Raw genomic sequence first — 12,818 nt, 5'->3', positions numbered from 1 at the left:
ACCCACTTTAGCATAATATTTAGCTTTATACTAGTTAATGGGTTTCAGGCCACGGTCAATGTGAACATTGCTGCTGTCCTTTTGCTGGGCATTTTGCAAGCTGGGGAATCATCTTCTGCTTTTGTAGCAATGGTAGGGACAAAATATAGTGTTTCCCCTCCTTCCCAATTTACAATAAAAAAAGGAATTATACATGGGTTAAAGATCATAGGTTTTTATAAAACACTTACCAATCGTACAGGCTCATAAAATCCAACCAAATAATATACATGTCACCATAGACAGATATGGGGTCCGTATATAAATAAATAGTAGCCCCCATAACACTGATCGAATGCACTCACATCAATGAACATGCCATGCTAAAATTCATTATTATCCAACATAACAGCTTGGAAATGTTCTATGTTGATTCAACAATAACATAATCACAATTTTGTATTTTTAGAACATTACCCATCATGATTGGTTTTATCCATGTTGGAAATTAATATGATATTTAAGACATGTCTGTTGTAATTTAGTTAGTAGATACTCGGAACATCGATGAGATATGTGTAGTTTATTTTTTCTTATACCACACCTGAACCCTGCTGGAATAGATAACCTATTTCAGAACTTAGGGAGGATATTAGGATTTTATTCAAGAGTAATCACAAATTCTTCGATAGAACGCTGAAGTTGACAACGCAAAGTCCTGTATAAATGCAATTTGCGCACATAATCAAGGTTGTGTGGTTTGCTGTTTGGTTGTGGTGTGTGTTTGTGTGTGTGGTGTGTGGTGTGTGTGCTGGTGTGCTGTCTGGTGTAGTGTGTGTGTGTTACACCCCCATTGCCCAGTGCTGGCAGGCTTTGGCATTAATGGGAATAGAGGCAGAAACTATATTTTTTTGGAGGAGAGCAGTCATCGAGACAACTACTTTGGACACCACCACCTGGAAAAAAGGAAAGACAAATCACGCTTCTTTTACAAACTGAAGAGTTGAACAAACGCTTTTCTCGTAAACGACAGCGCCTGTGTAAATAACCAAGCGGCTGTCCACGTGGTGCATGAGGAGCTGCTCTCTGAGGGCTGAGGCCAGCCTTGCCGTGATACTGCAGCAGTTACCGTTACAAGGGGTGGAGGGCGGGCAGGAGCCAACCCGCCCATAAGCTCACCAGCTCTCGAACAACATGTCGTGCTGGGGCCGCTTTGCGAGGGACGCCTCACCAAGCCTGGGGGTTTAGTGGGGGGGACAAGTATGCTAAGTGACATGCGGTTGAGACAGCTATGCAAGAAATGTTGTATAGTCCCCCCAGTTTGAGAGTTTGCCGGGTACCTGAGCAGGCCATTTGCCGCCTTGGCTGCAGGTCAGTCTGGCTCCAGGCCGTTGAAGTCCGACTAGCAGCAGAGGAGGGCGCACTGGGAACATCGGTCCTCCCAGCCTCACACTGTGCTGCCCGACGGTTTCCACTGCGGACCAAGCAGGAGTGAGACAATAGCCTTTTGTGGTCAGTTTTTTGCAAATACTTTGTAGCTGGTAAACTGAAGAGAAGTTAACAATTCACGCTGCTCTGTTTACCCCCTTTATATCTTAGAATCAGAAGGGCGGCGGGAGACGGACTCTGATCGTGCTGATGACCTGGGAAGGACAAACTTGCGACGGATGAACAGCACACCAGAGAACGGGAATGAATGGATCGCAAGGCCTGATGGAGAGAAAGCTAAGTCGAGATATGGAGAAATGAATTTAATGATGAGGCCCAATTTTAGAGGTAAAAGTGCAGACAATGAAATATTGCGATGCTCCATTGGTTAAGTGCCACCAGCTAATGATTAAATTCAGATATCTATAATCAAGGAGCCATTTTTCCAGGCAAACTACACTTCGAATTATATGGGTTTTTAAATTGTTGGATTAAAATTAGCGTATATTGTCTAGATTTTTTGGACATATATTACGTTTCTAGGGGTTGTTTCAAAATGTTACTCTGATGAACCAAACGCCAATCACATGCAAGAATAATAATAGAAGATAATAATAAATAATGAATGAAGATAATAATAACTAATGATATACATTATACAGGTGTTTCCAAGCGGAACTCAACAGACACGTTTAATAGGGATACATAGGGTTTGATAAATGGTAATATATATTAAAATTGAAATAAGTAATATAACATAATAATACTATATATATAATATAATATATATATATGTCTACAACACAAACAATGAATCACACAATTATACAAGCAGATTTCCAAAGAGAAAGAGGTGGGCTTTGATCAGTGATTTGAAGGTGGTTGGATTAGTACAGTCTTGGATTTGTTTGGGGACAGAGTTCCAGAGGGAGGGGGCAGCTATGGATAATGCTCTGTCGCCTCAGGAACGATGCTTGGTCCTCAGTGGCAGAGACAGGAAGTTGGCCTCAGAAGAGTGGAGGCTTTGGAAATGAGTATGATGGTGGAGCAGGTCTGTGCTAGTATTCTTAAAACTTAAAACTGTCTTTTTGTGTCCGAAACAACAGCGATATTTCTTCACAACTGCAGAAAAACATGAAACTGGTCTTCATGCTTTCCAAGTGAATTCCACTTTGTAATAAGCTCATTATCAACATCAATAAAGGCTTCTTGCCAAATGCCTCTAAATGTGGCCAATCTGACGCTGTAAAGACATTTTATTGGTCAGGAAGACACCACCTCTGCTGGACAGTGACTGATTAAAGGTGGGTGGGCCAGGCTGGATGCGTCAACTATTTACAGACAGATGACCAAAGTGCAGAGCAGACCTTGTTTCTGAACCACTGAGCTCATCTTCATAGACCAAACTAACTAACTGCTCTGATATCGCTCTGTAATATTTCACAACCACATTTTACTTTCATGACATTCTTGTTACAGCAGAAAGACAGACTACAGGGACGAGGTCAACTATAGAACAATCTTGGAGCGGTTTCATCAAACTGAACCACTACCAGAACACTATAATGACACATTTAGTGACTGCACTGGGATATCTGAACATTTTTAGCTTTAAAGCAGCAGTAGGCAACTTTTAGTCATACTTTTCACCATATTCTGACAGTAGAACATGAGACTAGAGCTCCTAATGGCATTTGGAAGAATCCACCTGACTGAACGAAACTAACCAATCAGAGCCGATAGAGATAGTTAATTGTTGAGTCTCATTTTCTGGTCATCACTTTGGTCTAGTGGCTTGGTTGTTCTCATTCAGGCTCAGTGGATTCTTGCAAATGCCATTAGGAGAACTAGGAGGAGCCAGAGGAACCTGATTTTTCCCACAGTCTTATGTGGAAAGACTGTCTACTACTGTCAGGATATAGTTAAAAGTTTCAGCAAATATGATCAAATATTTCATAAAAATTACCTACTGCAGCTTTAAACAACATGCACAAACACACATCTACATCACTAACTCTTAAACTAAACATCTGCTATCATGAATTCTAGCCTTAATGCTCTGACTTGACTCTGTGGGATGGATGATACTCACTAAATTATCAAAAATGTAGGAGACACATGTGTCCAAACATCTGGCTTCACCCTTGACATTTTCCAACTAACTACTCTACTGTGTAAGTCACATGTTTGCCTTGTGAGTTACAGTCAGCTAACAGTTAATGAACTTCACATGGTCTAACAGGAATACACTCCAGGGAGCAGTAAACCACTCCACTATCTGCCAGCATTATATAGAGTTTTAAGCCAATCACAGCCGTTGAATCTCTTCCTCTGTGAGGGAATTAAGTTGATAACTTTACCTGTGCAGTGGCATAGCTGGGAGTTGCTGATGGTCCGTACTCCATGCTTTGAAAAATGTCGTGCACTGTCTTGATGGTGCTACCAGCCATAATAGTTACAAGTCAGAGAGGAAGCAAATCCCTCAAGCCGCTGTATGTCCGTTCCGAGTGAGAATCTTGACTTTGAGGCTGGAAGTTAGGTGTAAGAGACTAAAGAGGAAAGGAAAAGGCTGGCAGGAAGGCGGCTGAAGTCCCACTACACGTCAAATGCAACGTGCTAGCTTCCCTCCCACTAAAAAGCCTGAGACTTGCGCTGTAGAAATGGATTTGCAGAGATACATTGACCTACGAGGAGCGAGAGGTTTCCCTCCTGCTTACTTCCGGAGTTGTGTCTGGTTTCTTGGGTTCATTTAGACTGGATTTATGCAAACAACGTAGTGTTTACTGGTTTTGTAAGCTACAGAAAGCAATTTTAGACCAATATTTATACAAAACAACAAACACTTATTGGGTACACTTATTGGTGTTTAGCTGGTGGTTCCGGTCTGTGTTACGTAACACCTCATGAGTTTAAATAAACATAGATAATATATTAGTTTTTGTTAACTACCCTATTGTAAGTGTTCATTCATTCTTTAAAAATATACAGTTTAGATCATTCACCGAGTTTACTATGTTCCGCTCGAGCGCACTGAAATACGACTGTAGGTATCTGAATGAAAGGGCAAACCACAGCCATGTTCCACACGGAGGCATTTTGTCAACGGACCTCAAAAACTAACGAGCTTGCGCTGTACTTACAAGGAAGTGCACAGAATTGGTGCGCGTTTTTTCAGCTAAGTTGGCTCATATCAAAAGCTGATTACTTGTGGCTCTTATCATTTATACAACCTGAGATAAATTGTTCTCACAGTACGGTGTAGTAATCTGCCACAGGCGACGCGTCCCACCTTTGAAGATGCCCCGCAGGAAGGTAAGGCAGCCGTTTGCTGCAGCCGTTAGAGCAGACTGCAGGTCGGACACACAACAACCTAACGTCATAGCTAATGTTAGCCAGCGTACAGGTACAAACCACAGTGGATAAACCTCTCTGCGAGCTGAAAGGCGACTACGAGATGGCATTAATAAGTTGTAGATGTGTGTTGAATATTAATGTTGGTAGAAGCACTCAACTGTTTGTGTTGTGCTAAGGGCTACGCTAGCTGATGTTTATTGCTGAGTTGCGAGATTGTGCTGTTATTTATCAAGTGTTAATCAAGCTTTCTCGGGGTATAGCTAGTAAGAACTGTGGAGATTTGAACTTAGGTCAGATTTGTAGCAGCTGGTGGGGAGCGTATAGGTGCTGACCTCCGTTATTGTCGATAACAGTTAGAACTGGAGGAAAGGAACAGGCTGTTCTTTGAGTGCGAGGACTGAACGAAGCGTCTGCACCAAAACAACGCTGTGATTGGACCGAATCGAGACAAGGGTTGCGCTCATTGGTCCGGCTCTCTCTAACCCCGCCCCCTCCCTAATGTAATTGGTCGTATGTAAATGAAGTGCTCAGCCTCTTGTTGTGATCTTGTCAAATACACTTAGATGAAATGTGCGCTTGTGGGCCATGCTGTGTTGTAGAGTGCTATTTCTCTGTTTACTTGTATATTGTTTGTTGCTGTATTATAGTGCTATTAAAATATAGTTATATAGTATTTCTATTAAAATCGAAGTAGTCTAATTGGGATGTTAACATTATTTTGAACATATACCACATAAAGTAAATGCACATTAAAGCACTTTACTATGTACATTGACATATGGTATTGTATTGATTTATTTTGTTTTCTATTTAATATACTTATTTTGTATCTATATTAACCAAATATATACTCAGTTGAATGCAATTGTAACACCCAATTAAATCCCGGACTTCAATTAATTGTAATCGTATCTTATTTTATGTTATTCCTTGGATGTTCCTTTGTAAGTTATTGTAACAAATGGAGAAATTTGCTAAATAAAATAAAATGACAATGAAATGTGCATATTATTCTTTCACCATATCAATGAATGTGGTAGAAAATGTAGATAGGACTATAATATCACATTTTGGCTATTATTTCAGAGGATGAAAGGGGAACCAATTATTTGTTCAATGCAAATGGTATGTTGGCTTTACTTGAGTCCCCGTACCCCACCCCCACCCAGCCGGGTTTTGGTCCCCCTCAAACCGCTCAGCATCACCCCATTCATTCCGTGCAGCAGGCAGCTATAGAGCCGCCTGCAGTTTCGACACACTGTGCAGCAGTTTATGGGCCATTTCATCACTACATTTGTTTTGCTGAACAGTCTTCTAAACAATTAGCCGACTTAACTGATAATAAACTGGAAATACAGGCTGGAAGGTGCCCTCCCCCTCGGGCGTTGAGGCAAATTGGGGTGGCTACAATAGGTGCAGTCGGCGTTATCAGGGCTGGGCCCGTGGTGATGGCGTTTAGGCTTGTTTTGAGTATTTATTAAGTCCACCGTGACGACGGGGTGATGCTCCTCCCCCAGTATGGGCTCTTTGCTGAATTATCCGCTGGTAAAAAACAACAACACACAAATATTTACCTAAGTTAGTGTGACAGGCTTTCTCTGACTGGTCTGAGGCGGTTACGGTCACTGTCCAGACTTTAACTCCCGTCATGTTGTCGTTTCCAGAGGACCGCTGGCAGCAGCTCGGACGGGACGGAGGACTCGGACTTTTCCGCCGACCTCGAGCACTCCGAAGCTCCCGAGAGTGCGCGCAGGCGCAGCAGCACGCGCCTGACTCGCGCTTCACTACGCCTCAGCCAGAGCTCACAAGGTACACAAATCAATTATTATTATTAATTATAGTATTATTCTTATTATCACTCCATAAGTTTCAGATTGAATTGGATGTATAACAACAAACAAGGCAGCACTTTTAGTTTTAACCACGTGTTTTCTCGCTTAGTGAATTGTGAACTGTAAACTAATTAAATTAAATTAAAGTAGTGTTCTTGCCATTTTCCTAGTTGGTATAATTAAACCTATTTATTATATTCTGCTCCTCTTAAACGTCTTTGGTTACATGCTTCTTTTAATCATACTTATTTTATCATACAAACATATTATCAAGCCAGACATTTCTGCACACAGTATGATTTATATGTGTCATCTGAATGAGGAAGGACCAGGGACCACAGAGAGACTTCCAACCCCCTCACTCCAACAGTTCAGCAGTAGCTATTATACACTGGCAGCCTGAATGGGTTCAGACAGCCTGACCTCCCCCACCACAGACACATAAACTCTACTCCCACCCCCTGTGTGACCTCTTTCTGCTGTGGCTGCCAGAGGGGATTTACAGCAGAGAAAGAAAGGCTGACACTGTTTCCTCTGCTTTTTGTCACGGAGAGAAGTTGGCTACACTGTCGTAGTCCTCACACAGGCTTAGAAACAGCACAGACACTGGTTTTCTCCAAAAAGAAGTGGATTCAGAGGTTGACTCTTCTTTTCTGTGGTAGGATTTAGTCTCTTCATAACCACTGAGGCCATTTGCAACAAGTAACTCTTATCACCTTCTTACTTTTTTTGCTTGGGGGTTGCCCAGTTAAAGACTGCTCAGGTTTAAGAAGTCAGTCTAGAATTAGATTTTTAATGCATTTGTTGAGTAGATTGTAAAATTCTGCAGTTTTCTGAGAAATTCATTTCATTCCATGTACACAATGAAGTATTGCTGCATCTGACAATTATTGTCATTATTTAATCCGACGTCACCAAATTGCTAATCATCTGAAACCTTAAAGACAAATCAGCAGCAAATTCTCACAATTTAAAAGCTGGAACTAGGAAATGTTTGTATTGAAATTAAATTAATGATCAATTGGTGATCAAAGTAGTTACGAATGGATTTGTTCAAACTCTGCACTCAAGTCAGTGACTATAGGTCACACTGCCAGTAAAGAAAGAAAAAACACTAAAATTGTTGTAAAGTAAAAGTAGCAATGCTATAAAAGGAAATAGATATGTTAAGCTGCAGTAGGTAACTTTTATAAAAATAACTTTTGGTCATATTTGGTGTTTTACTATATCCTGACAGTAGAACATGAGACAGATATGAGACAGGTAATCTGTGAAAAATCAGGTTCCTCTGGCTCCTCCTAGTGTTTCTAATGGCATTTACAGGAATCGACCGGGCCTGAACGAAAACAACGAAAGCTGTTGGTTGATTATTAAGTCTCATTCCCAGGGTCCCAAAGTGTCTGTATTTGACACCCTAGGAATGAGACTCAACAATCAACTATCTTTATCTGTCTCATGTTCTACGTCAGGATATAGTGAAAGTCTCTGCAAATATAACAAAAGCAGTAAAATGTGTCCAAATAAAAGTAGTCATTATGTAGTATATTTATAAGTGTATTCATCTTTAATCAGTATGTTAATGTTTTAGGTAGTCAAAATAAATTTGGATTTTACTGCATTTTATTACGTTGTATTTTTTGTATGTAAAACTATATTTGAAATCATTCAGTAATCTCTTCTTTTCTCTTCTCTTCTCTTCCAGATAACTGCAGCTCAGTACGGACCAGTTCTCCTGCACCCGTGGGTCCTGACGAAGGCCTGGATTCAGCAGCAGAGTCGCCAGCAGCAGCAGCGACAGCAGTGGCAGCATCCGTCTTCTCGTCTGGGCGCAGGGTCACACGCAGCCAGCAGGGGGCAACAAACACCGCAGCCAAAAAATACCCACTGCGTCAGAGCAGGTCGTCAGGCTCAGACACTGAGGCTAATGGTGAGAGCGAGTGGTCCCCGGCATGTCTTAGAACATTACATTAGGACTGCTTTCAACATTTTCTTACGGAGAGGACAGAAAGGACGAAAGGGAGAGTAAGAGTGATGAGCACATTTGAAAAGGAAGTTGGAAGGGCAGAGAAAAGAAGGAATGATGTGAAGATGAGTTGGACAGGAAGGGTAGGAGGAGGAAGGGCGTCCATCTGCATGTTTCATTCATTTATTGTAGTGCTGTTCAGCTAATGCCATGAGCCCAGTCTGTGATCACAGTGTGTTCCTGATTATAAAGAAGAATAATATGTCTGAGTACATATCCGTGACTTGTGTTTTGTCACTGGGATGAATGAATTACCTTACAGAAACCAGAATCTGTTGTCTAACTAAAGACACTGTATGAGGTGGTGATCTGTATCCATTAAAGCACACAGATCTGTGCTTAGATTGTTTGCTTATTCAATTTTATAATTTATTACCTTAACATTGAATCACATTGTGAAATAATATTAAGAGTGATGCAATGATACACAGTTAATTTAATTCAACATGTTTGTTTCTTTGCACAATACAAGATTCTAACAAAGTAAAACCTAAGGAAAGAATCAAACATAAGGAACAGATGTAAAGCCACACAGCCAAGAGTAGTAGTGTTTTAAATGTTTACCTACAATTTTCCTGTGGTCCCAGCAATATTTGTTCTGAAAGTATACTAAAGTAGCATATCACCCGTATTTTAATGTGTTTGATTTCAACTATTCTAATTATCTATTAACTCCCTGTGCTCTTTTATTTGTTTGAATCTGTGGGATGTTTCTAGTTCTTCTCTGACTTGCTCTGTATGAAGAGTTTTATTAGGAGTGATTTGTCCACCCCCCCCACTGCTCTCTGCTGGACTTTTGCATTGTGTAAATATTGTCTCCACTTCTCACAGCAGTAGCTTGTGTGTGGTTTTCCAGTTTTATCCCCTCATTGTGGACATCAGGTACTGTACTGTCTGTGCCACGTGTGCGTGTAGGCATGGACTGGTTATTGTTTTCTCATGAAGTGGCTGTGTTTTTGGGCTTGTGAACACGTACTTAGTGAGTATAGACTAAAAGTCTACAGTGTTGCACAAGTGAGGGATGAACATCGCCTATACCTATACTAAACTAACATTTACGCCTATTCATTTTGGAAGAGCAATGGTCAAAGGGGAAGCTAAATCCACTGAGTCAGAGCTTTGCTGCAGTCCAGCCAGAAAAACATCAGCCTCAGGAAAGGCCATATTATTATTATTATTATTCCTTTAGTCAAGTGGAATCAGTTTTTGCTGTTTGTCAAGACCAACAAGATTAGTTATTGGGATCACAGTATTACACAAAATAAGTTTGTCACAGGTACCTCTGTGTGCCTTTGTTTACTTGTGTACCTGCAGGATTTCTGAAAGTTAGTTAGGAATGATGTTTTGGGGTGTAACAAAGCATTGGTGGAGGTTTGCCTGAGGTTTCCCGACTGGAAAAATAGGAAAGGAAATGTGCTGCAAGAAGTCCTCCCATTCACCATCCAGCCTCTCTAAACTCAAACACTGGTCTTCTGCTGCAGTACCATCAGTCTTTACTATTGGATTTCTCTGCTGGCAGCCACTGCTGGAGGGTGTTAACTGCATCTGTATGTGGTCACATTGGCCTACAGAGATTTCCCTTGAGAGAGACTATGGCAATAGACATACCTTTATCACAAGACAAGTGGTAAAAGATATGGCATGACATGGCTACGTAGGGGTAGATACAGCTTTTTAATTACATGTTTTTACATGTTAGTGGTGTTACTGTTGCTGTGCTGCTGTTGTCCAGCCCACAGTAGTTGTATTTAGTCTGCCACTTGTTACGCTGCATAAATATGAAAGACAAAAAATAACAGTATAAGTAAAATAAATTTAAAAAATGTAAATTTAAAAAATGCAGAAATATATCATTAAGTTTGTATTTATTTCTACATTTATGCTTGTATTTCTACATTTATTTATGTATTTAGGAAAATGACTATTTCTATATTACTACATTTATGTATTTATTTATGCTTAGGCCATTTTCTGTCCTGGAAAAATAGTTCCACTCGCCATTACTGAATAATGCCTTTAAAGTTAGATTGTTAGGGTGCATGTTAATGTTTTTCCTTTTCAAAAGGCATGGGATTGTAAGTTTTTACCCAGCATTCTTGCAATTATTCCCCCCATTCCCTTTGTCCTGATTGGCTCAGCAGACCTGAAGCAGGGGGCAGACCGGGACGAGACCCCTCCTCGCACCCCAACAGGAAACGCCCCATCCTCTGAGTCAGACATCGAGGTGTCCAGTCCCAGCAACGACCTTGTGTCCTCTAGCAACGATATTGTAGTTTCACAAGAGGAGGACGAGAGATTGGCCAAAGAGCTATCGCTCAAAGAGGCCGCCGCCCACGACCTCTCCCACCGGCCCAAACGACGGCGCTTCCACGAGAGCTACAATTTCAACATGAAGTGTCCCACACCTGGGTGCAACTCACTGGGTGAGGGCACAAACACTGTGTTTTTTTATTTCAACAGATGTCCTGCTCCTATGCACCAACCTGAGCTCTGTTTCCATCCCTCTCTACCACCTCCTTTCTCCCCTTTTCTACCAGGTCATCTAACAGGGAGGCATGAGAGACATTTCTCCATATCTGGATGTCCTCTATACCACAATCTCTCTGCCGATGAATGCAAGGTACACATACACACATGCAAACAACAATATCAACAGGCACTGCAGGTCAAGAGTGAGCAAACAACAAAAATAAAAAGCAAACATCTGACCATTTTATGTATTGTTACATATACACTGGAGTAAAATATGTTACATGTTTGCATCTTTTTAGCTTTTTATAACATTACTCATTAATCAAACCGAGTTTCCACTGTGGGAACATCTCAGCCATCACACTGCGGCCGAGTGTCCAGTGGATGGAACTGATGGAAACCAACAGACTGTAATTGAAGTTGTCAAGCTGTGAAGCCTCTAAGAACAATGGGGTTTTTCCTGTGATTTTTCTGCTGCGGGGGTGGTTGTGAGTCGTTGGTGGTAGACAGTGTTGATGTTTTGTTAGGGCAAGGCATCGACGCGCGACAAACAGGCTGAGGAAAGGACGCTGTCGCACCGCCAGGACGAGAACAGACACTCCACAAGAAACCAGGTAACATACTTGCACAGAGATGTAAACATGGGCATCAAACAAGCATAACACACGTTGACACATGGTCACACCTAGAACAGACAGATATACACATATACTGTATACACTGTATACACATATACTGTACATATACCCGACTCGATTTCACCTGTCCAATTTACTTCATAAGAATCTGAGGGTGTGTTTTTGTGTGCGTGTGTGTGTGTGTGTGTGTATTGAAGGGAATTCCCACACACTGCAGCATTACTCTTAAAGCACTGACACCTAAGGTTAGAGATCACACTGATTCCTGAGTGTAACAGGACCAGAGTGATGAAGGGCTGCTGTAGGTTGAATCACAGTGTGTGTAAAAGGACTCCTGCTCACAGTGCTCATTGATGAACAGAGAAAAGAAAGTAAATGAGCCAGAGTTACCCTAAAAGGCTAATTTGCATTCATTGTCCCTGGCCAGATGTTAAAAAGTCTCCCTGAAACTGAATAAAATGACATCTTATAAAATGTATATACACAAGACAATAAATATGCAAAAAATAGTACATTGCACATCCACCGGAAAGTAATGCCACAGTATAACACATGGTTGTTAGCTGCAAGCCATACCTAATAAGTCTGGAGAAAGAAAAACATGAAAGGACATGAATAACAGAGGACTGATTAGTATTATCTCTGCAATATTAACATATTTATCCATTTTTTTCCCAGCTCTGGGTATTAGACTTATTAAAAATGGGGCAGCTCTGCAAAGGTGGAGTATATTCATGTAAATTTTGTTAGCTTGTGGACACAAGCTCGTTAGACAATATGAAATGTGGGATTCATAGCATTCATATATAACATAGCTGTTATATATATAACATAACTGGTGATCATTGAGATTCCTACAAATCTAAGATTATCTGCCTCTAAAATCTAAAACCAACTTATTTTAAATAATTTCCCTCTGGGANNTCTGATTCTGATTCTGATTTTTTGACATGAGATATAAAGGAGGGATTTGAATAGATTTAGACACAGATATGGACATATTATAAACCGGTACAGGAGTGGTACATGGCCTTTTGAGAAGCACGTACTCTACAGATTGTTTCAGTGAACTTAAAGGGTCCAGTGTGTAAC

General features: G+C 40.9%; 2 protein-coding genes across 4 annotated transcripts in view; one reads left to right on the top strand and one right to left on the bottom strand.

Annotated features, from left to right (window-relative positions):
- Positions 1-4,078, bottom strand: part of aldh16a1 (aldehyde dehydrogenase 16 family, member A1) — a gene marked incomplete in the record, with an annotated part of 14,362 nt that extends 10,284 nt beyond the window's left edge. The window contains 1 exon segment of the mRNA XM_035654234.1: positions 3,768-4,078. Within this exon segment, the coding sequence (XP_035510127.1) occupies positions 3,768-3,857 (90 nt within the window).
- A 438-nt stretch (positions 4,079-4,516) lies between these two features.
- The window catches only part of LOC118322532 (histone acetyltransferase KAT7-like), a 19,605-nt gene continuing 11,303 nt past the window's right edge, over positions 4,517-12,818 (top strand). For all 3 annotated transcript variants that reach the window (XM_035654238.1, XM_035654236.1, XM_035654235.1), the window contains exons 1-6: positions 4,517-4,719; positions 6,426-6,570; positions 8,296-8,520; positions 10,758-11,039; positions 11,154-11,236; positions 11,616-11,702. In XM_035654238.1, the coding sequence (XP_035510131.1) occupies positions 4,705-4,719; positions 6,426-6,570; positions 8,296-8,520; positions 10,758-11,039; positions 11,154-11,236; positions 11,616-11,702 (837 nt within the window). In that variant the 5' untranslated portion in view covers positions 4,517-4,704. The remainder of the gene's footprint in view (positions 4,720-6,425; positions 6,571-8,295; positions 8,521-10,757; positions 11,040-11,153; positions 11,237-11,615; positions 11,703-12,818) is intronic.

The sequence above is a fragment of the Morone saxatilis genome, unplaced genomic scaffold (genome assembly GCF_004916995.1).
Source record: "Morone saxatilis isolate NCDOM2014 unplaced genomic scaffold, NCSU_SB_2.0 Contig14, whole genome shotgun sequence".
NCBI lineage: Eukaryota > Metazoa > Chordata > Actinopteri > Moronidae > Morone > Morone saxatilis.
The sequence above is the reverse complement of the archived record's forward strand: the minus strand, read 5'-3'. Positions and strand labels throughout refer to the sequence as shown.